Genomic DNA, 27,168 nt, shown 5'->3' with positions numbered 1-27,168 from the left:
AGAGTGCTGGACTAGGACCGGGGAGACCCGAGTTCAAATCCCCATTCATCCATGAGACTAGCTGGGTGACTCTGGGCCAGTCACCTCTCTCTCAGCCTAACCTACTTCACAGGGTTGTTGTGAGGAGAAACTTAAGTATGTAGTACACCGCTCTGGGCTCCTTGGAGGAAGAGCGGGATATAAAATGTATTTTTTTTTTAATTTTTTCACTTGTCACAGTCTAGCAGATTTCTGCAGCCCTGGCTATGTTCTTTCACATTACATTTTCCACATCTATATATGCACTGGCTCAGAAATGTAATTAGCAATGCAGTAAGTGGATACCAGTACCAGACAAATCAGGCCATTTCAAAGCTGTAATTCATTTAATTTCAGATCATTTATCCCTAGGGAGCATGTCTAGATACTGTGTAAATCAGGGATTCTCAACGTTGGGTCATCAGATGTTACTGGACTTCAACTCCCATAATCCCTAGTCCCAGTGGCCTTTGGTTGGGAATTATGGGTGTTGAAGTCCAATAACATCTGGGGACCCAATGTTGAGAATCCCTGGTGTAGATATTGCCTTGGGAAATGAAAAAGTGTTAATAATTTGCAGTGCCTTCATTCCCCACCCCCACCCCCTTAAGATTGAAATGATATCAGGGAAGATTAGAAAAGTCACATTTTAACATATTTACAAGTAAGCCAGTACAAATAATTTCCAAGCATAACTCTAAATTAATCTGAATGGAGCACTTAAACCATATTAAGGGCCTCCGGGAATGAGGCTGCAGCTCAGTGGAAGAGCATCTGCTTAGCATGCAGAAGCTGCATCCCAAGTTCATTCCTGGCACCTCCAGGTAGGGTTGCAAACGACCCCTCCTGAAAACCCTGAAGAGCCTCTGTCAGTCAATGCAGACAATGCTGAATTAAATGGAACAAGGGTCTGATTCAGCATAAGGCAATTACTAATGTACCTTTCGAGCAGGTCTCTTCTAACATTGTTCTGCAGCTCACAATTAATGAAGGGTTAATTAATTTTACAGGCAAAGGCATTTCCAAAAGATATGCTGAATGCCACCCACTGCGTCAGAAGCAGCTCTTTGAATTATGCCCAGAAAATACCAGATGCATCTGCCCAAGAACGGTTAATGACCAGATGTACCTTCTTCAGCCGCTCCGGTATATTAAAAACTGTTGGGATTGCTTCAGGCTTTAAGTAACGTCGGCCAGAAGCCACATTTTCCAGGTAATCCGTCTCTTGGAAATGTTCAGAGCATATCACATGGTGTCGCGTGGGAGAGAAGTTCTTCCGTCGGATGTTCCAAACCCACTTCTTCAACAGGTCTTTTTTCCCAAGAGGAAACCTACAACCATTATTTTTTATATTTTATTTAAAGGAAAAAAGGTAATCACAGAGGAGGTCAATCTTCCACTGGTAGAGAAGGCTTGTGTGTTTATTCACTTATTTAAAAACCCGATAGCCTTCTCCCAAAAGAACCAAAGCAGATTACAATCAGATCAAAACACAAACTATCAAAACTGGGCAAGTAATATGGCAGTGTGCAAACAATCAAAACTCAGTGCCCAGCCGTGTGATGTCAAAAGCATTCCATCAAAAGCCAGGTTTTTACCTGCTGCCTAAAAGCACATAATGTGGAAGGGTGTCCAAAGGGAGATTTGAGATCACCACCAACAAAAGGTAGTGCTCTTTATTTATTTTTATTTTTATTTATTTTTACATTTATATACCGCCTTTCGTTAAAAGAAAACCCCAAGGCGGTTTACAAAAGTTAAAACATACAATAAAAAGGCAATAAAAACATCAAGCAAAAAATATAAACACATATAAAAACAGGCATAAAAACAAACAACAGATAAAAAACATACAGAAGCAGCAGTAATTGATGTGCACTGATGAACCAAGAAAAAGTAGGTGCACAGCAAAGGCATCAAACTCAAATAGATTGGAGAACCAAATCCCCCCAACGATTTGGTTTTAGATTTAGGAATAATGTTTCGCTTCTTAAAATTATATACCTAGTCATGCAATTCCAGCACTGGCTGTTACTACAGCCTAGTTCTCACAAGTCCACTGAAAAGGCAGTACATTTGAGTCTGGCTTGTATCACTTCAGACTGCTCTTGGGGAGCTCACAGAAGTGAACATTCCTGTCACCACTCAAATAAGCAAGCAGCTTCTGGCTTTTTAAATTATTATTTTTACATGGAGGGAGTTTTTATCTTGTATGGAAGAGGAACATTTGAGGTGGTACAGTCCAGATACAGGTTTACTGTCTCTTCTGAAGACTATTGATATGTTTTGTTCATCACACATACAATCTAGCCCTATTCTGACATTATGTTATACATGCATACAGGTGCTTGTACACATGCACATGTTTTTGTGTGAATGACTACATGCATTAATTTAAAAAATGAAATTGGGTATAGGCCCCCCTCAAATGCAGGGTAAAAATAGGAAGCATTCAACATAATAATAACTGTATGTGCATACAGATCTATACGTGGATACCGTGGCTGACATCCTGGCTAAACTTATGCAAGGATGTTCCATGGAAAAGGACAAGTTAGATATACCTAAGCTATCCTTTTAATTTCAATGGGACTTTCGAGTAAATTTAGTCAGGAGGATGCCAGCCAGCATACACAAATTGTATGTAGAGTGAATATATCAGTAGGGCTTCTGTGTACAGTACAACCCTCCAGAAACTTTTAAAACCAGTAAACCAGACTGAAGCTACTTCAAAGTATACAGAACTTATTAAGAAAATAAGGGGGGCGCACAGAATGAGGAAGCAGAGAGTAAAGAAAGGCACACAGGAATCTATCTTTCTATCTATTTAATTTTCCTAAACGTAGAGGAGGCAGCAGCAGGCTGGGCTGGCCCTGGCCCAGCTGCTGGAGGAGGCGGTGGCGCTGGCCACCCGCCAGGAGGAGGAGGCGAGAGGAGTTGGTGGGCTGGCCTGGCTCGGCCACTGGGAGGAGGGAGTGGGAGGAGGTGGCAGACCAGCTTTCCAGCTGGCCCGCAAGCCAGAAAGCGCGGGGGGGGGGGGCGGAGGAAGGAAGCAGGCCAGCCAACCGGCCCACAAGCCAGAAAGGGGGGGGGGCTGAGAAGCAGGTGGGGGGAGTGCCAGCCGGCCATCCCAGCGTGTGGTGGGAACCGTGGTGGTGGGTGGGTCGGCTGGAGACACAGATGCTCTGCACCTGGGCCAGCTAGTGTGTGTGTGTGTGTGTGTGTGTGTGTGTGTGTGTGTGTGTGTGTATTATATATATACAAATTTCTCTTAAACATACCCGTCGCTAATCCCATGTGTGGCAGCTCTCACGAGAGTTCGTGAGCGAGCTGCTGGGGGAAAAGCAAGCGGGCCAGAGAGTGGCACCAGGGAAAGTGAGAAAGTAGTGGTGGGAGGTGTGTGGTGAAAGAAGCGGTGCTGGGGAAAGCGATGGATGTGTGTGAAGAAAGCAGACGGCAGCAGGAGCCAGAAAAAGTGGTTGGCCAAGCAGCTGGCGGGGTGGGTGGGGGACACTGGAGCGGGGAAGGGCTGAGAATGAAGGGCCGAGAACTAGAGGCGCAGATGCTCTGCGCCTGGCCCAGCTGCTCTGCGCCTGGCCCAGCTAATTCAAAAGCAAATACAAACACATTAACTAACTAGCACTGAGTTTTACCTTAGTCTAGCAGTAGGCAAGTCCTCGGCTGAGAAAGCATTAAATCTTTACAGCATCTCCCTTTTGGGGCACCAGTAGCAGATGGTGACAAAATGGCTTGGGGTTTTGGCACTTATTAAGTGATTAAAGAGGGGAAGCCTTTATCCCTCTTCCAGAGATAGACAGCTCTGGGATTCAATGAAAGGAGCCAGCATGTATCCAATGTAATGTTGGTCTTAGGCCAATCCAGGATTGGGGTTTTCCCTCCAAACTGGAGGTTCCTCCTCCTTAATGGGTCTAAACTCACATATCTAAGGTCTGATTTGAGCTGGTTATCTATTGTGAAAAAGGGATTAAGACTATACCTGGATAGTTGAGTGCCAAGGAGAGGCAAAGACTGTTCTTATTTCAACAACAAAAGGGAGGAATGTCCCCCATTCAGAGCACTCGAGGTGGAGTAGGAGTATCAGGCATTCTTGAGCTAAGATGGAGATCTATGTTTTGTCACAATGCATGGAAAGCTATTCACATGAAAACATCACTTAATACTGAGCCAGCATAGGGTAGTTTTTAGAGTGCTAGACTAGGACCTGGTAGACCTGAATTCAAACGGCTTTGCACAGCTTCGGCTGGTGCGCCAGCTGCGTCCCTTTCTCGAGAAGGCAGATCTGGCCACGGTTACCCACGCCTTAGTCACGTCGCGGCTGGATTACTGTAACGCGCTCTACATGGGGCTGCCCTTGAAGAATATCCGGAAACTGCAGCTAGTGCAAAACACGGCAGCGAGGGTATTATCTGGAGCTGCCCGTTGGGAACATATCACCCCCATTTTGAAAGAGCTGCACTGGCTGCCGGTTCGTTTCCGGGTCCAATTCAAGGTGCTGGTTTTGACCTTTAAAGCCCTTAACGGTTTGGGCCCGGGATACCTGAGGGACTGCCTGCTCCCAAGGGTTGCTGCCCGCTTGACAAGGACATCTGAGGGGGCCCTGCTCCGGGTGCCGACAATGAGGGAGGCCCGGCTGTCGTGCACTCGGGACAGGGCCTTCTCTGTTGCTGCCCCTAGACTCTGGAATGCTCTCCCGGTGGCCATTCGTTCCTCAGACTCCATCACGGCTTTTAGAAAGCTTTTAAAGACTTGGCTTTTTACCCAGGCTTTTACATGATCATTTTTACTGCGGTTTCTCTGTGTTTTTATCTGTTATGTTGTCGTGTTTTTATGCTTGTTTATATGTTTTAGCTTGATGTTTTTATTGCTTGATGTTTTTACTGCTTTTATTGTATGTTTTAATTTTTGTAAACCGCCTTGGGGTTTTCTTTTAACGAAAGGCGGTATAGAAATGTAAAAATAAATAAAAATAAATAAATAAAACCAGCCATGAAGCTCAATGAGTGACTTTGAACTGTACATTTATGGAAGCATGTATCCAGGTTCACTTTCCAAACGGACACATATAGAGCTATTCATTCACACAATCACATATATATGTTGCATACAGCTTTCTGTGCACATGATGTCTGAACAGGGCTCTGGTGTTCTCCAGCCAACACGCACAGAATGAGACCCACACTCGGCATCAAAAGAGTGTTTATTTGAGATGTTGGAGTATAAAGCCCAGCTTTCCCATCAGTTCGGCGATAGTTTGGCAAAAGCTTAGCATGGCAGAACCCTTCTCCCCAGAACGTTGGTAGTTGCGTTTTTATATAAAGACTGTCACCTCTTCTTACAATAGGCTCAAAGTGGTCTCTCATCCAAGAGACCAACTAGGTTCACATCCACAGCTTCAATAGTCCTTGAAAACTCAGCTGCTCCCAAACTACTCACTGCAGGCCTAACCTGCCATGCTAGTTTTCTACATGCAAGAAATTTGATTTTTTGTATAGAGGACAAATAGTGCAATTCCCTTCAAGGCAAAGATTAATCAGTCAGGTAAGCCAACAAACTTACCTGTGAAATGAGATGTTATTGCCAAGTAAGAACTTATTGTTGCAGTTTATCGCACAGCAAGATTTCACCATGACTGCACACACTGGTTCCTTTCAAGAACTGTAAAGGACATGGGCAGGGGTCAAGAAATGTTGGCTCAGTTCACCAGCCAGACAAAATATTTTACTCAGATGGTTTCTTAAGCAATGATGGTACATTACTCCTCAGGACTTTTTTCACTCCTCAGGCATAATTTTACACTCATCAGAGAAGGATGTCCTGAGCCCTGGGCATGGGTAAGAGAGTAATTAATCATATGGAGCACAGTTGACAAAACTGTGAGTTCACATTAAATAAAGCTTGCCTTTCAACACATATAAAGTCATCCGGTTACAGTAAAAAAGATGATCTTACTATGTCTCATTTTTCAAACATGAATCCTACCTGCTTTCGTTATCTGACTGCACTACATATATTTTGATAAACAATTTGTTCAAAGCACAATTAAAATAATAGACAGATACATATACAGTGGGTATTGGAAAGAATCACCCCCTTTGATAGACCTTAAATTCTGGTTCCCTTACATCCTGAAATGAAAACACAAAGAACATTCCCTTCACCAGCTGTACTTATCCAATGCAACCTATAACATCCAACTGCTAAACATCACAATTACAGTCCAGAAAAAGTGTCAGAAACAAAAAACAAGAATTACTGAGATTGAAAAAGGATCACCAACCCCCCCATGTCAATATTTTGTTGAACCACCTTTTGCTTTAATAACAGCCTTGAGTCTGTTGGGATACTTCTCTATCAACCTTGCACATCTAGACGGAGCAATATTTGCCCACTCCTCCATACAGAACTGTTCAAGTTCGGTCACATTGGATGGTAGGTGTTGGTGGACTGCTATCTTCAAATCTCCCCACAGATTTTCTATGGGATTTAGGTCTGGGCTCTGACTGGGCCACATGAGGATGTTCACTTTTTTCTCCTTCAGCCACTGTGTGGTCAATTTTGCTGTGTGCTTCGGATCGTTGTCATGTTGAAAGGTGAATCTTCTGCCAATCCTCAACTGTCTGGCAGAGGGTAGCAGGTTTTCTTCCAGAATCTGACGGTATTTTGCCCCATCCATTTTTCCTTCTACCCTAACGAGAGCCCCAGTCCCTGAGGCAGAGAAACACCCCCACAACAGGATGCTGCCTATAGAAATAACCAAGCAAAGAGCATCTTTTAAAAGTGGTGGCTCTCTTACTGTATACTGGGCAGGTTGAGAGCTACTACCCCTATCCAACCCCAGCACAACATCCCTCCATTTGTCTCTTTTTAGATTGAGAGCCCCTTCAGGACAGGGAATCTACAAGCCCTCTCAGAAATCCAGAGAGGCCAAGGCAACTTCCAACTTTTGAGATCCCTAGCCAGAATAAAAATTAAAATGGATGATAATTAATTTAATTATTAATTAATTTAATTGATTAATTTTACATATTTTATACCGCCCAAAACTTATGTCTTTGGGCAGTTTACAAGAAACAACAAAACAAAACAAAAAATTAACGTGGGTACATTTGGGGCCCCTTTCAGCTTGAGGCCCATGTCAAGCAGCCCTCATGTCCCCTCCGCCCACTGCCATTGCTCCTGCAAATCTATTTTCTTATTTATTCTTCTATATACAGTGCTTTGAGAATTTTATCAAAAAGCAGCATACATATTTTTTAGTGGTAGCAATCATCATTATCGTATCTCACTGGTCCAAAAAAAGGGTGTGCTCAATAGAAACAGAATTATGCAATAGTTAATAATGTAGCGGGGAGGGGAGTAAAATAAGATACACTTGTTTACAACTATCACAACAGTTAGCCAAAACAAGTTTCCAAGGAAGCCAACAACCAAGTTTTAAAAATAACCAATAACCAAGTTTAATAATACTCTCTCATACACATATGCACACACACAGGATCCATTCAAAATTAAACATGTTTTTGTTATCAAAAGTTGCATTGCTTTCCCAACAAGCTTATATATTAGAATACCCCTCCAAATGACTCCTTCCTCCCAATCTATACAAAGCATGCACATGTAGGTTCTCCATCTCTGGCTTTATAAAAGGGGCCTTCTAAAAGTTTTGAAAGGGGGCTGATCTGGTGGCACCAGGATTGTGGCACAAGGCAGCATTTGACACCTCACCTCAGGCACAACAATCCCATCGCTACCCCCCAGCTGAGCTACATGGACCAAAGGCTCAACAGAAAGCAGCTTCCTGTGTAACCTATAACTCCCCAGTCCCTCCTGTTGCCCTTGCTGCTGTGCCTCCCAGCACCCAAAGGAAGAGCTATGTGCCAAAGAGAACCATTCAGACCAGTAAAAACATACACCCCACATCCCCCAGAAGATCAACATTCATTACACTATTATTTTAATGCAAGAATAATTTTTTTAGATACCTTGGTCTTGTTTGAACTAAGGAACGACAAGGTACAAATCCCTAGACCACCTACTTTTTCTAGCAAGGTTCCTTTGTAAGAAGATAAAGATATTTTAAAAAAATACACCCCCTTGGATCAGGCTCAAGGCCATCATCCTGTTTCCTACCACAACCAACCAGATGCCTCCAGGAAAGCCCACAAGGAACATTCCTGAGATAGCAACAGACAGAAATTCAATTAGCAGAGCTGCCATCACAAGGCAGAGATCTGGTTACCAAGTGATCAGAAATTAAAAACAGAACAAAGCAACAACAGCCTGACCAGCTCTTGTGATTTGCAGAAATTAACAGATACCATTTCCCACGGCCCTAGAGATTACCAGAAACAAAACACTCTGCTGCAGATGAAACTGCTCTTAAAGACACAGCTACAGCAGCTGGTTAAATGTTGGCAACTAACCAGCTCTTGTGATTTGCAGAAATTAACAGATACCATTTCCCACGGCCCTAGAGATTACCAGAAACAAAACACTTTGCTGCAGATGAAACTGCTCTTAAAGACACAGCTACAGCAGCTGGTTAAATGTTGGCAACCCTAATGGAGATGGGAGCCAGATATAATTCCGTGCTCACAGCTCAGCTTCTCAACCCTGATGGATCTTTCCCAGCCCTTCACCCAACCCCAGCAAACTACATGCCTTCCTTTTTAACCCCCAAGCATTGCCCACATTTCCCCCCTCTTTTTTCTGCACCTTTCACTGGCTGAATCCTCCACGCAAAAGCCTTCAACCGCTCTTTCCAACGAAATGCAACTTTGCCCAAGCTCAGAGGAACAGGAAGGTGCGTGGCATATTGAGTTCCCCCGGTCAAAGCTTCCTGTTTCTCTAGGAACTTGGAGCTTGTTTGTTTTCTTAACCATCAGGAATCGCTCGCTCGACAAGTCCCTGCCTACAAAGTTTTGGCTCGGTCACGAAAAATCAGGAGCTATTTTTTAAAAATAATTTAAAACATAGAATTACTTTACACGGATTCTGCTGCCTTCTGGCTGCAAACAAGGCAAAAAAAAAAAAAAGCTGGAATGGAACGGGCGAAACATTTTGTAAAAAACAAAAGCGAGGGTGCAACTGAATAATTTTGGAATGGCATAATTAGACTCGTGTGCGACAACTCTGCATTGTAGTCCAGCGTCGGCGCTGGAGCAGAGAACATGCTCAGTGTGCAAATTTTTAAAAATTGTGTTTTTAAAATGAGATTTTTAGAGCTTTTCTTGGATGAAGTGTTGTCTGAGAACCTGATCCCAAGTAGCATTTGTCTGGGTTACCGACACCATAATGCAGTGTGCATGTTTAGGCCTAAGTAATAGGAAGCAGCCCGGCAGTGCAGTGCTATGTTTATTCTCAAATCAGTCCCACTGAGTTTAATGGAGCTTATTCCCAGGTAAGTGTGCATAGGATTGCAGCCCGGCAGTGCAAGCCTATGCATGTTTGCTCAAAAGTAAGTCCCATTGAATTTAACTGCAGTTATTCCCAAGTAAATGTGTACAGCTCTGCAACTCAACAGTGCTATGCATGTTTACTCTTACCTTATGGAATTCAGTTGAGCTTACTCTTAAGTGTTTTGAGTTCAATGCTGTTTACTCCCTGGTAAGTGGATAGATGTGCAGCCTGACGGTGTAGTGCTGTGCATTTTTATTCTTAAATAAGTTCCATTGAACTTAATGGGGCTTCTTCCAAGGTAAGTGTGCAGAGCTTTGTAACTAGTCTACAAAGGCTAATTTGAAGTGAAGTAGCCCGCTGAAATGAGTGAGGCATTCCTGTGTAGACATAGGCTCGGTTTGTTTGAAAGCAAGAGTAGGAGCAGATCAAGGAGCAGATTTCTTTGCACAGATCGTCTTGGCTTCTCACACTTCTCTGCCCTATGTAGACTCCTTTGCGACTCCTACTGAAGTGAACTGAATGGGACTTATTTCTGTGTAAACCATGAGGATTTGTTGCACAAGAGCAGGGGTTCTAAAACGGAAAGGAGAGCTGGTTTGGTGGTAGCAAGCCCGACTTGTTCCCTTAGCTAAGCAGGGTCTGCCCTGGTTACATATGAAAGGGAGACTTGAAGTGTGAGCACTGTAAGATATGGGAAGCTCTGGGAAGAGCTGAAGGTCTCAAGTTTCCTTCCATCCAAGATAGGGCTGAGAGAGACTCCTGCCTGCAACCTCGGAGAAGCTGCTGCCAGTCTGTAAAGACAATACTGAGCTAGATAGACCAATGGTCTGACTCAGTTATATAGCAGCTTCCTATGGTATTTGAATGTTATTGGACTACAGCTCCCATCAATCATCACGCAGCACAATGGGGATTTTCCATTTTCACAAAATCCACATTCCGGTTCCTGATTCAGCTTTTACACCTTCCTCCTTCAACGTGGCCAGCTGGCTTCATTCTTGTTTTCCTTAATATCCAGCCAATTCTGTTGGTCAAAGCTTGGTCAAGACTTTAGTCATTTTGGTTGGTCCCTAGATGTCCATGCTGAAACTCTATTCCACCTCATTACCGATTAACACAAACATTAACTGCCCCGATTGCATTAATTTCTTCATTTTCCTCAACCGCCTCGCCTTTCCCCTTTCAACTTTTGCAATTTCCTCACCGTAGAGATACAAGAACTGCACACTACCCACTTCCGGCTTCCATTTGAACGCCGCCATTTGTGGGGCAGGAACTTAATGCAAAAGGGGGAAAACGACTATATTTGCTCTTTCACCTCCGTCATTACTGTAACCTGCCCTGTTTCTTTGCATTAATTTCGTCTACCCGTTCACGGTCATTTATTTGTTTTCTTATATTTATAAGCAAACATGCTATCAAAATGCATGGTACTTTACAAAGTAATAAAAAAAGGTCCCTGCCCGGAGGAGTTTACAATTCTGTTTCTAGCGCAGGAAAGAATCTGTCATCCCCGCCTTCCTCAGTTCTCCGCTGCGCCTGCTAAGTATGCGTGGATCAGCCCCTCCTGCTCCTACAGCCATGTTTACTCAGAAGGATGCCCGTTATTTTGAAAGAGTCCCGAGTAAATATCCATACATAATGCAGCCTCATTTACTCCATCGAGGTCACTCCCCATTAGGTGCTCCCGCTTTAAGAAAGAAAAATAAAAACACACATTGATGCGATATACGCGGATGCATGCAATTTAGGAATTAAACTTCAGCGGCCAGAAGAAACTAGGCCGCCGCGAGCGTGTGTATTTCCTAAATATATATTTATATTTAAAATGTCTTTATTTAGGGTGGGCCTTACCTACGCAACGGAAGGAGCTGGTAGAGTGGATTGTACCACTTCAGGCAGAAGGGGGGATCACATTTTAGAAAGGTCCCATTGGTAAACAAACAAAACTCTCTGTAAGTCGAAAAGTAGCACAGCAGAGAAAGGCTTGGGCTAGGATCCCACCCCCCGGCCCCGTGCACTATTTTTCTCGGTGCAGGAAGGGTGTTTGCTTGCTTTATTGCACGGAGAAGGGAGCATTCTCAAATGGTATCTCCTCCCTGCAGTCTGAAATGGGACAGTCCATATTCCCTCCTCATTCCTGGGTAGATCATCGGCGCCTCAATCAGAGCTGTGTTGGGAACCATCTATCCGATGGTTAGATTAGCAGAGCTACGATTTCTAGAGAGCAAGAGAGGGAGATTTTTTTTTTTTTTTTACCGGCCATGCTTATCGTGTGAATGCATTTCCTGGAGTCGTCCGTCTGCAAAAGGAGAAGCTGGCCTTTGGTAAGTCTTCTTGCAAAACAGCAACAACAACAAAAAGCAAGCGGAAGGCACGGATAGGGGAGAAGCGGTGTGTTTGAAAAGGCGCAGCCCTTCGCGCGACTAATAGGTGGCTGTGTGAACATGAAGCATGCGCTCCAACTGTAGACTTATTAAAAAAACAGCGCCCTAGACTGAGGATTCCATTGTGCGGGGATGAGTAGGGTGTCCGGTGGCGGCGGCCGCCATTTTGTTCGCCTCCCCGTCCCCGACTGCGGAAGCGGGAGCTGCTGCCCGTAAGAGACCATGGAGAAGAAATTCAAGATGTGAATATCGCTGCCTGTTGACACGCACGTATCCGCCCAAGGTGACAGCAAGGCAGCGGGGCTGCTTTTCCAAAGCCGGGTCTTCTTCATTTCTGCGCTAACGTGTAGGGGAGGTGGAAACCTTGATGGACTGCCCTGCCTATGAACATGGAAATACAGTCTATGGTGGCAGTTTCCATATTTGTAGGTGGCTGGGAGAGAGAAAGAGAGAGAGAGGTTTATGATGGCTCTACAATGTAGTCTGGATTCTTTTTGGATTTTAAGCCCTTTTGGACAGGGGACTGCCTTATTTAATATTTTTCTGTTAAACTGCTTTTCAACGCTTGCTGGAAAAGGTCATCAATATTCATAGTAGTAGTTAATACTGCAAGTTGGGAGTTGAGAGCGGGGAGGCAATATAGTCTAACGTTATTCCCATTTTGCTGTGGGGGACAAGCAAATCTGTGGATGATAACCCTGCTGTCTAGTTCAGTGCTGTTCCCATATTGCTGGTTGAGTGTAAGAGAGACTACGTGACAGCCCTGCAGTGTAGTCCTAATGTGAAAGGAGAGGGTATTTCTGCCCTGCAGTATAGTCCAGAGTTTTTTCTATCTTGCCAAACAAGTGTATGATAACCCTGTAGTGTAATTCTGTTCCCATAATGCCAGGGGAGTGCAAGAGAGACTAGTGTGTGACAACTCTGCATTGTAGTCCAGTGTTCTCTTGCTGCAAGGATATACCGTATAGTTGTTGTTATTGTTACATTTTATATCCCGCTCTTCCTCCAAGGAGCCCAGAGCAGTGTACTACATACTTAAGTTTCTCCTCACAACCACCCTTTGAAGTAGATTAGGCTGAGAGAGAAGTGATGGGCCCAGAGTCACCCAGCAAGTATTTGGCTGAATGGGAACTAAACTCTGATCTCTCTAACCACTACACCACGCTGACTCTGGGAGACCTCGGTATGATTGCCCTGCAGTGTAGTCTGGAATTATTTCTATGTTGCGGGGAGGTAAGAGAGACTAAGACATGACAACCCTGCAGTGTAGTCCAGTGTTTATTTCCATATTGCCAGGGGGGCGACAGGAGAGGCTGGCGTGCAGCAGCCCTGCAGTGTAGTCCAGTCTTAGTCCCATGTTGCTTGAGGGAGGGCTGCGACCCTGTGACATAGTCCGCTATTCATTCCCATATTGCTGGGGAAAACAAGAGACAGTAGTGTACAACAGCCCTGCAGTGTAACCCAGTGCTGATCCCATATTGCCAGAGGGAACAAAAGACACTAGTGTATGGCAACCCTGCGTGTATTCCAGAAGGTGGTATATAAATATTTCTAGTAGGAGTGCTGCTGTTGCTGGAGGGAACTGAGATTGAATCCAAATAAAATTGAGGTACTTATTGTGCGGGGTCAGAACTCGGGAGACAATTTTGAGCTGCCAGTTCTGGATGAGGTCACACTTCCCCGGAAGGAACAGGCACGCCATCTTGAAGGTGTTTCTGGATCCAAACTTCTATCTGCTTTCTCAGGTTGAGGCGGTGGCAAAAGGTGCTTTCTATCTGCTTCAGCTGATATGCCAACTGCGTCTGTTTCTTGGGATAAAAGACCTCAAAATAGTGGTACATATGCTGGTAACCTCCAGACTTGACTACTGCAATGCGCTCTATGTGGGGAAGCCTTTGTATGTAGTCTGGAAACTGCGGTTGGTACAGAATGTGGCAGCCAGGTTGGTCTCCGGGTTATCTCGGAGAGGCCATGTTACTCCTGTACAAAAAGAACTGCACTGGCTACCAGTAAGTTTCCGGGCAACCTACAAGAAGCTGGTTGTAACCTATACAACCCTAAATAGCTGAGGCCCTGGGTATTTAAGAGAATGTCTTCTTTGCCATGAGCCCTGTCGCTCATTGAGATCATCTGGAGAAGTTCTTCTTCAGTTACCACCAGCAACTCTGGTGGCTACACAGGGATGAGCCTTCTCTGTTGCTGCCCTGAGACTCTGCAATGCGCTCTCTGCTGAAATAAGAGCCTCCCCATCTCTGACAACTTTTAGTCTTTAAAGACTTATTTTTTCTCCCAAGATTTTTAACTTGACTGTGGTTCTAAATTGTTTCAGTGTTATCATTTTTGTTTTAATCTGTTTTATGTTGTTGTAAACCACCCAGAGAAAGAAGTTTGGGTTGGTCTACAGATTTGATAGATAGATGTTTGGATAGATAAATGTATGAGAGAGTAAGGTATGACTGCCTTACAGTTGTAGTTCACAATGATTTCTCTATTGCAGGGGAGGGAGAGTTTAGTGTACAACAACCCTGCAATGTACTTCTATATTGTGATCCTGTCCTTTGGCTCTTTTTCCCTTTTTAAAAAATGAATGTTTAATTGGGATAGGCTTGGGAGCTCTGAAATTGATTGTAGTGCTGGTGCTAAAGAAGGGAGTAATTAAGCTTTCCATGCAAGCTGGTTTTTTGCATTCAAAAGTTGCCGTTTAGATTGTGGGTGCTTTTGGGAGAGGGAACGCTTATTTTTGCTTTTCCTATGCAAACTGCCTTGAGAACTGTATTTTTGTTCAATAGTGGTATATAAATATTCATAATAACGTATAAGTATTCCCCTGGGTGGAAACTGCCCCCTCAAATTCCCTGCCTCCCACCAGCCCACATCCAGGATGCAGCTGCATGCATGAACCTTGTGCTTTTGCCCCAAGCAAACCACAGCATGAACATTCCAAGTTGAAACAGAAGCTCACCAGTGTGCATCAGTCTAGATTTTTGTGTCTATGGCTTCCAGCTGTCCCTATTTACCAGGGGTAGCCCCTGACACCTTCCCTTGCCCCTATTTTGCCTTTGGGGCAAAAGCAGTTCTACTGAATTCCAAAGGACTTACTCCAAAGTAAGCATGCATAGGATTACAACCATGATCCTGGGATAGAAGAAAGTCGTGGCTGTATGTCAGTCCACAGTCCTATACATGTTCCCTCTAAGGTGTACATGTGTGCGCACACTCGCACGTATTTTGATGTTCGCTCAGTTAATCTTAGCTCCCACTCAGGTTTAATCAGGAAGGTCCCATTCTGAATGCATGTGCGCGCACACTGCCTTGATACTGCCGCCCAGAACAAAACTCGTTCCACACACAGATGAAAAAAATTAGAGAGAAGCCTGCTCCTATGCGACACTTCTGAATAAATATGCATAAGGTGAGGTCAGATTGGAAGCATTTATTCTATGCAAGTTTTTAGAAGTGTTTTACTTGGAAGTAAATCCCACTGATCTCAGTGGAGCTGTCATCTCTGGTGTAAATGAAAACATTGTACAGTTGGACTGCACAACTTCAGCCCTCCAGCTGTTGAACGTTAACTCCCATCATCCCTGACTGTTGTCCACCATGGCTGCAGATGATGGGAGTTGTAGTCCAACAGCAGCTGGAGCAGTTTTCAGTGTTCCCTCTAACAGGGATTCCCAGTTGTTGTTGGCTACAACCCGCATAATCCCCAAGGAAAAGCCATTGAAACTGGGAGTTCTGGGAGTTGTAGTCAACAGCATCTGGGAATCCTTGTTAGAGGGAACACTGGCATTGCTCCCTCTTAACAGGATTCCCAGATGTTGATTACAACTCCCATAATCCCCAGCCCAAGGCCATTGCAGTTGGGGATGCTGGGAGTTGTAGTGAATAACATCTGGGAATCCCTGTTAGAGGGAGCAGTGAGCTGGAGGGCCCAAGTTGTGTACCCCTGCTGTAAAGCTAGCAGAAAATAGCTTCCACCCACTGGTTTATAATTGAGGGGGTACAATGGCAGGTGTCAAGCAATTATCCTTTGCTTGAGGACAAAGACATTGCTGTAAGGGAGGGGACATAACCCAGTGATGGTCTGATTTGTATAATAAGGCAGCCTCCTATGTTCATGCATGTGCTTATGGTTCCTTGCTGGCCATTTCTTTGTTAGGCAAATTACTGCTTGATAGTCCAAATGACCAACTGATGAGAGCTGATAGATGGGAATCTCTTTGTGTGTTTGAATGAGAGACTCATCAGAGGTCAGTTGTCCAAAATTTCTCATGACTATACAAAACTGTAACTAAGTGAAATACGTCAGCGTGCCAATCCCCTTTTCGTAGGAAACTTGTACAGTTTTCCTTCCTCCTGCTTCTTTGATCTGTCTTAACTCAAATTATAATTAACCTCTTTCATGTAGATTTTAAACTTCCTTCCCTAATCCTTAAGTCTGAGAAGCAGAAGCAAACTTGGATCCTAAAAACATTTCCTGAAACACACCTGAATTTCAGGTAGAGAGTTTATAGATAATAGGCTGTCAGTTTTCTATGTCAGAATTGAATCAAATGAAATAAGGAAAGAAACCTTATGTTTCTGTATGGTTGTATCTCATTATTCTGTATGGTTGTATCTCATTATCCATGACAATACAGCTCATTACATATGGAACATTCTTCCATATGTAATGAGCTAATTACATATGGAACATTCTTCCATACATTCTTGCAAGACAGATCATTAGTCTGTCTAGCTCTGTGTTTTCTACACTGATGGGCAGGAACTCTCTGAAGGTTTCAAAGAAAGGGATCCTTCCCAGCCATACCTAGAGATGCCAGGGATTGAATCTGGGGCCGCCTTCATGCAAAACAGGTTCTCTGCCATTGAGTTGTTGTTGTTATTATTATTATTATTATTATTATTATTATTATTTATTTAAAAAACTTTTATACCGCCCTTCCAAAAGGCTCAGGATGGTTTACATTAAAACACCATTAAAATCAATTAATAATAAAAATAAAAATTATAAAGCATAAAAATAATTAACAATTAAAAACATCATAAAACAACAATTAAATAATCAGAAGAATTTAAAAACAAGTTTTTAAAAGCTGAGAATATGCCCCACTTCCCCTGAGAATGAGAGAATAAAGGGAGATCTAAGGCAACCTAATGATGGAAGGGATTTGGAGTATTAAACACGTGGCACAAACTTATCTTGTAATGCCTATAACAGCCCTGTAGAGTAGGTCAGTTTAATTATCTTCCATTGCAGATGCGGGAGACTGAAAGCAAGCGGCTTGCCTAAGGTCACTCCCTAAATTCATGGCAGAGATGGAATTCGAACCACGGACTTCCTGATTTATAGCTCAGTTTCCTAGCCACTTTGCTACTTCAGTACCTGTGGCATTCATAGTTCATTTCAGTGTCCTTTAAATTACCTAAGTTTGGAGGAATTTCATCTGCCACACAAGCTGTGAGCCAGGAAATCCCTATTAGGGGTTCTCAGACTTGGGTCCCCAGCTGTTGTCATACTAGAAGTGCTGTGGCTGTGGATGATGGAAACTGTAGTTCATCAACATCTGGGGACCCAAGTTTGAGAACACCTAATTCAAATCTCACCTCTTCCACTATTCTCTTAGCTTCTGCAAAATGGAGATAAGCATACAAACATGCCTCACCAGTGTTGGTGGATTAACAGAGAGGCAGATTAGGCATTTGCCCACGGCAGCAAATTTTTCCTGAAGTTTTGCTGTCCTTCTCTGTGGGCAGCCTGGTGGATTTTGGGGAAATTTTCCCCCCGTCAAATTTTTTTGAAGGTGTTTTTTTTTTTTTTTTTTTTTTTGAGGAAACTTTTTTCCTCATTTCCCCCTGTCAGATTTTTCACCCCTCAAATTCTTTTGGGAATTCCACCCCCCTCACATTTTGCCACATCACTCTGTGGGCAGCGGTGGCTGCAGCAAGGGGTGGGGATGAGGAGAAAGTACCCCCTTTTACCTTTATTTTAAAAAATGCTGCTGCACCACAACAACCACAGTGGCTGTGGAGAGGGGTGGCGAGGAAAAAGTTCCACCTTTTGCAAGCTGGGTGCCCAGACTGCCCCTGCCGCAAGCGGCAGTTTCCTATGTTCCTGTTATTTCATACACACTCCAAGGAAGAAAAAGCATCTTGAGTTTAATGCCTTCTTTGTTTCCCCTTTCCCAGGGCCTGTCTGGAAGAAGCTCCTAATCCCCTTTTCCCTTGAGATCCTTTCTTGAGATAATTCACAATCCGGATTCCTAGAGAGGTGTTGAGGAAGAAGAGATGTAATCTGTCAAATTCCTAGACAAGCCTAGGCTCACAGATACTGGTGCCATGGAAAGAACCACCATCTTTAAGTTGTGACGCACTTCCTGTGGGAACCAGTGTACCATTCCTAAGGCTAATCAAGTGGAAGAAAGACTTGGCTTTGAAGCCTTAGGTTGGGTCCAGCTTCTTCACTTGTACCCTTTCACAATTGGATTTAACAAAGAGAAGTGACACAGGATCGGCACACAGGGAGGGAGTCTGCATGAAGACATGGCGGGTTCTTGTTGCGTCACCAGCTGCAATAACCGCCGTTCCCGGGGCAGTAATGTCACATTTCACAGGTAAGTTCATGGAGGATTTATTGGGGGTGTGCATTGAATGCTCCAGTACTGATGAATTGGCAGCACCCTCCCTGCTACTGTGGGGAGGCAGCCACTCCCAGCACAGCCATCTCCATGCAATTCTTTTCATTTCTGGCACCAGGGAAGGGGAGCTCTTCTATGGGAACCGGAGTGAGTGAGGCTGACTGGGATGGAGCGTGAGGGCGTGCTGGGAAATGTAGTTTTTCTCAGCACTGGGTGTTGATCACAGAACATAGGAAGCGACCTTCTGTCGAGTCAGACCATTGGTCCATCTAGCTCAGTATTGTCTACACAGACTGGCAGAGGCTTCTCTAAGGTTGCAGGTAGGAGTCTTTCTCAGCCCTATCTTGGAGATGCCTGGGAGGGAACTTGGAACCTTCTGCATGCAGGCATGCAAATGCTCTTCCCAGAGCGGCCCCATCCTTTAAGAGGAATATCCTGCAGTGCTCACATGTAGTCTCCCATTCCAATGCAAACCAGGGCAGACCCTGCTTAGTAAAGGGGACAATTCATGCTTGCTCCCACAAGGCCTGGAGCCACGCTTACGGCCTCTTCAGATAAACGCCCTAAGTGTGAAGAGTATGAGCGTCAGCATGACGGAAGCATCGGAGCTGGGACTTTGAACAATGTAAGCATGTTCAGTGAGGGTTTTGTTGAAAGTTTGAATAGGCCATGGTCCAGGGTCAGGACTCTAAACTCAACCAATAGGGAGTCAAGGTTTCTTAATAGACCAGCCCCCTGGGTGCATGCTGGTTGTCAGTCACAAATGTTACTGATTTATGCAGACAGAAGAGCTTGGTGCACCAACCCTCCCTTTGTACAACAGACTGTTTTGGAGGGAAGCGGAAATGTAACTCTTTAATGGCTTATCCTAACTAGAAGCCTCTTCTTCATACCGGCTTTGAAAACCCCTGGGTTAAGTGAGTAGGAAGATGCAGAAGTAGTCCTCAGTGGTGCATACAGCAAAGTGTGGAGATGGGGACATTTACTTCTTCCTCCTTGCGGTGTCGGGAAGAGTTTGGGTGGGAAACTGGGGTGAGGGAAGCAATGTGCATCTCCAGACCTCCCTGTTGGGGTGTGTGTGTGTGTGTGTGTGTGTGTGTGTGTGTGTGTGTGTGAGAGAGAGAGAGAGAGAGAGAGAGGGAGAGGGAGAGAGAGAGAGATTTGGATCAAAGAAAAGTACTTTTTCTAATCCTAATCTATCTCTATCCCATACTTAGGTGTCCCCCCCCCCAAGGACACTCTCAGCTTCAAAGTTGTCAAAGCCCTTACCATTTATAGCATTTTTTACTTAGAATAATAAAATTGTAGGGTTGGAAGGGAATCTTGGAGTTCTTCCAGTCTCTCCCCCCCCCCGCAAAAAAAAATTGGGGGATGAGGGTGAGCTATCAGGACCAAACTTGGCACAGTGACTGCCTAGGACCCTATGAGTAACACAGGGTACCCGGGAACCCCGACAGCCACCTCACACAGACAGATGGATATAGAATGGGTATAGCCACAAAATGGATATGGATGCAATAACAGAGAGAAATTCATACCATAAGCCCGAGCAACAACGGGTACTTAAAGCTAGTAATACGTAAATAAACAAATAAGATGCTCATGGGATGTAAGCCTGCTAGCATGCATCCTCTGGCCCAGGCCTTGAGAAATTTACTTTGGAACTAGGGGCTAGCCCAAACATTTGGAAGCTTGAAAAAATTACCAGTCCTAGTAACCAACACTGAGGAGGAGGACAATAAATGGACGTCTCTATCCCCTTTAGAAGGAACACACTTGGAACAGAAACAAGGCTTCATGGGACAAATAAAGATATTATCAAACAACTCTTCTTCTGAATACCAAAGTCTAAGAGCCACGGTTAAGTTTCTAGGCTCAATGGCTCCCTGACGCCTGGGATTTTTCAGTCCCTGTTCTAGTCCCCCTAGACTTGGTTGAGGGAGGCAAATTAGGGTCATGGAATGTTCGCCTCTTAGCATAGGAAGTAAGTATTGTATTTTTCTGGTTACTGGTCACTGACCATCATAAAGATTTGTTGTTGGTCTCTTAGCGTGCCTCCTCTGACCTCTCCTTTTCCCCTTGCCTCCTCTGACCTCCCCTTCTACCTCCCCTTCTGGGATAGCATAAGCGGAGAATCAATTCCTTTTGTAGCTGGTTATGTGAGTGCCCCTTTTATTTATTTGTTTGTTTGTTTAAACAATGGTTCCAGGTTCCCTCTGATTAAGGAAGAGTTGCTACAGGAGTGGCTTTCAAATATTGGACGAGAGGACTTTTCTCCTTCCTACAACGATGTCATATGTTCAGACCACTTCAGAGAGTCAGATTTTTGGGGAGGCGTGGTTTCCGGGCGAAAGAACCTAAAGCCGGGAGCGGTTCCCACTGTATTCCGTGTCCCCGGCCAACAGAAGAAGGTAAACGTCATCCTGAACAACAAAAGAGAAAGCGGAGTCATTCTTTAATAAGGTCCTAGACAAATTCATGGAAGACAAGTCCATTAATGGCTACTAGTCTCAATGGCTAAAGGCTGCCTCCAGGTTCAGAAGCTGGAGACCTTTGAATACTGGGTGCAGGAGACCAACAGCAGGAGGAGGAGGCATGGCTTCATCTCCTGGTTTGGGGCTTCCCAAAGGCATCTGGTGTGCTGCTGTGGGAAACAGGATGCTGTACTAGATAGACATGGGTTGATCCAGCAAGGGTCTTATTCCACGTGGAACATAGGAGCATAGCTGCTTTATACCGAGGCAGACGACTGGGGAGAGTCAGACCATCTAGCTCAGTATTGTCTCCTTGAGTGGCAGCGGCTCTCCAGGGTTTCAGGCAGGAGACTTTCCCGGCCCTACCTGGAGTTGCCAGGGATTGAACTTGGGACTTTCTGCATGCAAGCAGATGGCCTTATCCATTAAGGGGAATATCTTACATCTGACAGCACTTATGTATAATCACCCATCCAGATGCAAACCAGGATGAACCCTGCTTAGCAAATGGGACAATTCACGTCCCCTACCACAAGACTGACTCTTCTTGCCGAAGCAGATGCTCTACCGCTCAGCTATGGCCCTGTCCCCAAAGGTGACATATGGAACAGCACTTCTGGGGGAAGAGGAGATCAGAAATGAACAGAGGACTTCTGGGGGAAGGGGAGACTGGCAGAAATTGCCTTCTTCACAGATGAACGCCCATGTGGCAGAAGCAAGAGCACATTGCTGCAAGTGTGCAGCATTAGACGAGATGGCCTTTCATTTCAATGTTTAAATAAAGGGCTAGCATCCTGAGTGGTGCATGAGCTACTCAGCATTGCAGCCTCTAGAGCAGAGGTTCCCAACCTGGGCTTGCCAGATGTGGTTGGGCTACAACTCCCATCATCCACAGTCACAATGACCAAAGGCAGTACTCAAATGTGGTGGCACCATAGATTTGTATAAGGTCATGCTATTTTTATAAAATAGCATTTTTATTTTCTATTCTCTTCCTAATGATCCCTAGCATGGAATTTGCCCTTTTCACAGCTGCCGTGTACTGAGTTGTCACTTTCAGCGTCCTGACCACCACGACCCCAAGATCTCTCTCTTGGTCAGTCGCTGACAGCTCAGATCCCATCAGTGTAATATGAAGTCGGGGTGCTTTGCCCGATATGCATCACTTTACACTTGCCAACACTGAACCGAATCTGCCATTTTGTTTCCACTCCCCCAGTTTGGAGAGATCTTTTTGGAGTTCTTCACAATCTGTTCTGGATTTCACTACCCTAAATAGTTCAGTGTCATCTGCAAATGTGGCCGCTTTGCTGTTTACCCCAAATTCTAGAAACCCTCTATTGTTTCACAAAAATAATTAACAAATTTGTTTTTCCAGTTAGTATAAGAATCAGACCTGTTAAATATATATAAATAAATACTATCTATCGATATACATACACACCAGTCAGTTAACCAACCCTAAAATTAGTTTTTAAAAGTTTGCTGAGTAGAACCAAGCTGTCATATTTTTACTTCCTCTTGTAGCTTGCTAAAAAGAGAATCCCTAGGAAGAGACGGCTCCTTGTCCGTCACAAGTCTCCCGATCCTGAACCAAGCATTGCATTGGAGATCACTGATAGTGATGTAGAAGCATCATCTTCCAAGAGCGGCATTATAATCCTGGAACATTCCTACTCTGCTCCAGCAAGCCCAGGTAAGCTTCACAAGCTCCAAAGTCAAAATGATTTTAAGAAAATGTGAAGAAACTAGAGAACTCCCAGTAGAGATGAACCCAAAACTCGACTTCTTGCATATAATTGAAAAGAATCATCTGCATACTCCCATAAAGATCTCTCTTTTTAAAAAATCATATATGGCAGCAATTATTAAAAACTAGCTGGGCCGGGCGCAGAGCATCTGCACCTCTAGTTCTCCCCACCCCCCACAGTTGCCACCGTTTTCTCACCTGGCCGCCACCGTTTTCTCACCTGCCCACCCGTCGGCCACCGCTGTTTTCTCCTCCCCCGCCCTCATTTTCTCCTTCTGGCCGCCGCCGCTGTTTTCTTGGCCACCACTGCTATTTTCACCCGCCCGCAAGCCTCTCCGGCACTACCACTTTCCCTCCCCCTGCCGGCAGCTCACTTGTGAACTCTCGCGAGAGCTGCCACACATGGGATTAGTGACGGGTATGCCTTAGAGAAATATATTTATAGATTGTATTATTATTAATAATAATTATTAAGCATTTTTTATTCCCCTTCTCAACAAAAAAAGTTTTCAAAGCAGTATACATAGCAAAATTATAAGAAAATGGTACCTTGTCCCCAAAGGGCTCACAATCTAAAAATAAACACAGGGTAGACATCAGCAACAGCCACTGGAAGGGAGCTGTGCTGGTGCTGAACAGGGACAATTGCTCTCCCCTGCTAAATACAGGAGAGTTGACACTTTGAAAGATGCCTCTTTGCCCAGTTAGCAGGGTAATGTGAGCATATAAATATAGGAGAGGAAGCAACTCCCAATGAGAGATTGAATGGTGGGAAAAGCTACGGGACATGTTAGTTATACACAAAATGACATCACAGGTACATGAACACAGAGGACAACTACAAAAGCTCACATTTAGGGATCTGGATGCAAATTGTCATGCCTGGAATATTGAGGCAGTGGTGGGGGGCGATGTCCAAGATGGCACCGGAGAAATATAAGGGAATATCCTTATATTAATTATGCAGAAATATGTTAAATTGGAAAGGGGTGGTAGGGGAGGCAAGAAGAACCTTTTGAAATTTTGAAATTTTCCAGAGAAAAATTTCCAAAACAATATTTTCGGGGTGGGGGGGGGGAATCCCCATATTTTATTTTTTCATGGACAATGTTCCATTCCTAAAAATTCACTGTTGCATAAAATCCATTAGTAACAGTGAATGGATACCCATGTAATATGAGGCAAGCCTGGCAATTTCAAAGTTGCCAAAAATGATTTTCAGGCAATTATTCTTAGGAGGAGTGCGAGTGTGTATGTAGGTTTTACTGATTTGTAAACAGGAGGGTAATATGGTAGATTTTTAAAATTAAATATATAGATTAAAAAACATACCCTAAATAGATTGCAATCCTATTTGGCATCAATAAAATTTGCATTGTAATATTTCATGAGGGGGAAATTAGGCAGTTTTTATACAAACATTGTGGGAAATTGCATACAACAATTTTCCAGAAGTTTTTCCAGAAAAAAATTCAATTCTCTGGTTGAAGGTAGGTAAATGATTTGAGACAAATTGAAGACACTAGCTTGTTCTTAAGTCCCTTTTTTCTTTAATTATTCAGTTATATAATTTGAAAATGAATTATTTTGCGTTAAGTACATAACCTGGAGGATAAATATGTTAAATGTGTTGAAAACGTTTTGTAAAGACAGTTACAAAAAAGCACCAATTCCAAAATAGTTTGACTGAGGCTTGTTCGAATGATATAAGGGTGACCGCAGAATCCCCGCTATTTGGGGATTATCCAAGAGAGAAATGAGTATGAATTGCCGGCAAAGGAATAGTATCAGGGACGTCTAACCATGTAGCTTGTACATATGGAGTTCTTGCTTTTGTGTGGAGAGTCTTCTATCCCCACCCTGCACGGATGATTCCTCTCGCTTTGTCCTCCTTTCCCTTCAGCCACTTCAGCCCTGGAACTCTGGAAGGTGTCTTCACAAGAAAAAGCCCCAACAGACCCGGAAGCAGTGAAAGGCCCCCATCTCCTCCAGGTTAGGCCTCGGAGAGAATGCAGGGAAAGAACGAAGCAGGCCGTCCCGGAAGAGCCCCTCGTCAACTTGGATGTACAGTGCCAACGTTTTCGAAAATTCTGCTACCAGGAGGCCAAGGGGCCCCGAGAGGTTTGCAGCCGGCTTTGGGACCTTTGCCACCAGTGGCTCAAACCCAGCCGATATACCAAGTTGCAGATGCTAGAGCTGGTAATCCTGGAGCAGTTCCTGGCTATCTTGCCCCCGGAGATGCAGGACTACGTCAGGGAGGAGGGACCAAACAACTGTGACCATGCGGTGACCCTGGCAGAGGATTTCCTTCAGTGTCAGCAAGAGGAAGAGGTGGGGCCATTTCCTTTAGATCCTCTCAATGCACTGGAACGAACACCTTCTCATCTTAAATCACTGTTTTACATGCTTCTTTGAGCCTTGCTGAATTAAGATTGTGGGGTGGATCAAGTGAAGCCCCCCCGCCCCAATATATCGAAATCCGAGGTCATGCATTGAAGCTAAGTGCTGGGAGATTCAGGACAGGCAAAAGGAAGTACTTCTTTACACACCATGTAGTTAAGCTATAGAATTTGATGCCACCAGATGTGGTGATGGCCACGAATCTAGACAGTTTTTAAAAGGGATCAGATTCATGAAGAATAGGGCTATCAGTGATTATGAGCCTTGGTCGCTGTATTCTTCCATCATGATCAGAGGGGGCATGCCCTTGAGCACCAGGTGATAGGGAAGACCAACAGGAGGGGCCTTCCCCCACTTGTGGACTACCCAGATTAACCTAGCTGACCACTGCATGACTTGAGATGCTAGGCTTTGGACTTTGGCCTGATCCAGCGGGGCTTTTATGTTCTTGTACATTGCATTTTCCTATTACACCTGAATTTGGATGGGACCAGAGCTGTAGCATGCAGAATGTCCCATGTTCAATCTCTGGCATCTGCAGGCAGGGCCAAGAAAGAGTGATTAATGTAATAGAGGTAATGAATGAGTCTACTACCTACCTGGCTGCCGTGGCTTCTGCTGCTGATTGTGGGGTAAAGGAGTGGGTGAATACGACAAATATTTATGAGGCTTCTTTAAACAGTGGAAGCCTTTTAAAAATAATTAATTCAAGCTATAGGACCATAACATATTATGACTATTGTCAGACACTTTGCTGTAAAGTTCAGTCTGATGGATGGGGGAGTGAGAAATGTTTTGGGAGAAATACCTACTATCCCTTGCTGCTTCTTGGAGTCATCCTTTGATTGCAGCAAGCCTGCCTGCAGATTTGGCAGGACAGGGTCAACACCCCTGTCTTGTTATGGGACACATCGCTTTTTGAGGTGGAATTGGTGGGTGTTTACTCCCAAATGATTAAAGTTGTTTTGCACTCTATGCATGGCCTTCACTTCTTCCTTCCAGTCAAAACAATTAGATCATTGGCACTTTTTATTTTGAATTGGAAGGAGAGTGAGAATTAAATCCTTTGACTGAGGCCTGAAACTGTGTGTCAGGGCAGAAGGGAAAGAGCTAGAGTGAAGACTGAAGTAGTTTGGAGATATCTGGGACGCAGAGGTCAAATGTGCTGCAAATGTCAACTGAGAGAGAGTGGAACAGCTTTGTAATTTTTAGCTTGTTTTTTCTTGCATCCTGAACATCTTTTGGTTTTTGTCTTTTTGTTTGTTTGTTTTATCTATCTATCTATCTATCCGATTTCTATACCACCCTTCCAAAAATGGCTCAAGGCAGTTTACACAGAGAAATAATAAATAAATAAGATGGCTCCCTGTCCCTAAAGGGCTCACAGTCTAAAAAGAAACATAAGATAGACACCAGCAGCAGTCACTGGAGGTATTGCGCTGGGGGTGGATAGGGCCAGTTACTCTCCACCTGCTAAATAAAGAGAATCACCACCTTAAAAGGTGCCTCTTTGCCAAGCTTGCAGGGGGTTTTGTTGCTACAGTTTCGCAGCTGTTGCTACTTCTGTGGAGCTGAAAACCTCTCATGGAGTTATGTGCCTTGAAATCATGTCAATGTTTGAGCTTTGATTTTCGATAACTGGCAATAAAGATATATTAGAGGAGCAACGCATCCCATTTCTTCATTTTGCTTGTCTGAACTATCTTTGGGTTAGCATAGCCTGATACCACAGGCGTTCATTTTGCTTGGGAGAGGAAAAGCCCAAGTTGAGATAAAATATACATTATCAGCAGGTACATATATCTCCCCATCAAAAGCATTGTACTGCAGCTGTCTGTATTACTACCCTTCTGACACTTATCTCTCTGTGGTCCCTTCACCCTCTCTCCTGTTTCAGCTGCAGAGGCCATTGGCAGAGGTGGTGGCTAACATCTTGGAAGTAGCGGAGGTTCCATCAGACACCCAGCCTATTCTACGGTGCAGGGAGATCACCACCACCAAGGCGGGCAGCAATGCCGTCTTGCAGGGTACGGATTCTTTTCACTTCTGTTAAATGGATGCTCCTGCAGTTGCACATTAAT

The 27,168-nt window shown here is 44.3% G+C and overlaps 2 protein-coding genes across 7 annotated transcripts in view; one reads left to right on the top strand and one right to left on the bottom strand.

Moving 5' to 3' along the window:
- LOC128342579 (zinc finger protein 585B-like) overlaps positions 1 to 11,821 on the bottom strand; it is a 40,655-nt gene extending 28,834 nt beyond the window's left edge. For 4 of the 6 annotated variants that reach the window (XM_053289995.1, XM_053289999.1, XM_053290000.1 and 1 more), the window contains exons 1-3: positions 8,755 to 8,881; positions 5,596 to 5,694; positions 1,148 to 1,349 (exon numbers count right to left, since the gene is read on the bottom strand). In XM_053289995.1, the coding sequence (XP_053145970.1) occupies positions 1,148 to 1,349; positions 5,596 to 5,666 (273 nt within the window). In that variant the 5' untranslated portion in view covers positions 5,667 to 5,694; positions 8,755 to 8,881. Of the gene's footprint in view, positions 1 to 1,147; positions 1,350 to 5,595; positions 5,695 to 8,754; positions 8,882 to 11,292; positions 11,398 to 11,697 lie in introns of those variants that run through there. The other 2 variants (XM_053289998.1, XM_053289997.1) reach the window with 2 other exon arrangements.
- Positions 11,822 to 11,934: 113 nt separating this feature from the next.
- The window catches only part of LOC128343925 (uncharacterized), a 63,268-nt gene continuing 48,034 nt past the window's right edge, over positions 11,935 to 27,168 (top strand). Inside the window, exons 1-6 of the mRNA XM_053293357.1 lie at positions 11,935 to 12,108; positions 18,015 to 18,439; positions 20,673 to 20,874; positions 22,465 to 22,633; positions 24,591 to 25,018; positions 26,985 to 27,114. Coding sequence (XP_053149332.1) covers positions 18,369 to 18,439; positions 20,673 to 20,874; positions 22,465 to 22,633; positions 24,591 to 25,018; positions 26,985 to 27,114 — 1,000 coding nt within the window. The 5' untranslated portion in view covers positions 11,935 to 12,108; positions 18,015 to 18,368. The remainder of the gene's footprint in view (positions 12,109 to 18,014; positions 18,440 to 20,672; positions 20,875 to 22,464; positions 22,634 to 24,590; positions 25,019 to 26,984; positions 27,115 to 27,168) is intronic.

Source organism: Hemicordylus capensis, chromosome 2 (genome assembly GCF_027244095.1).
Source record: "Hemicordylus capensis ecotype Gifberg chromosome 2, rHemCap1.1.pri, whole genome shotgun sequence".
NCBI classification, from domain to species: Eukaryota; Metazoa; Chordata; class Lepidosauria; order Squamata; family Cordylidae; genus Hemicordylus; species Hemicordylus capensis.
This window is presented reverse-complemented; position numbering and strand designations above follow the sequence as displayed.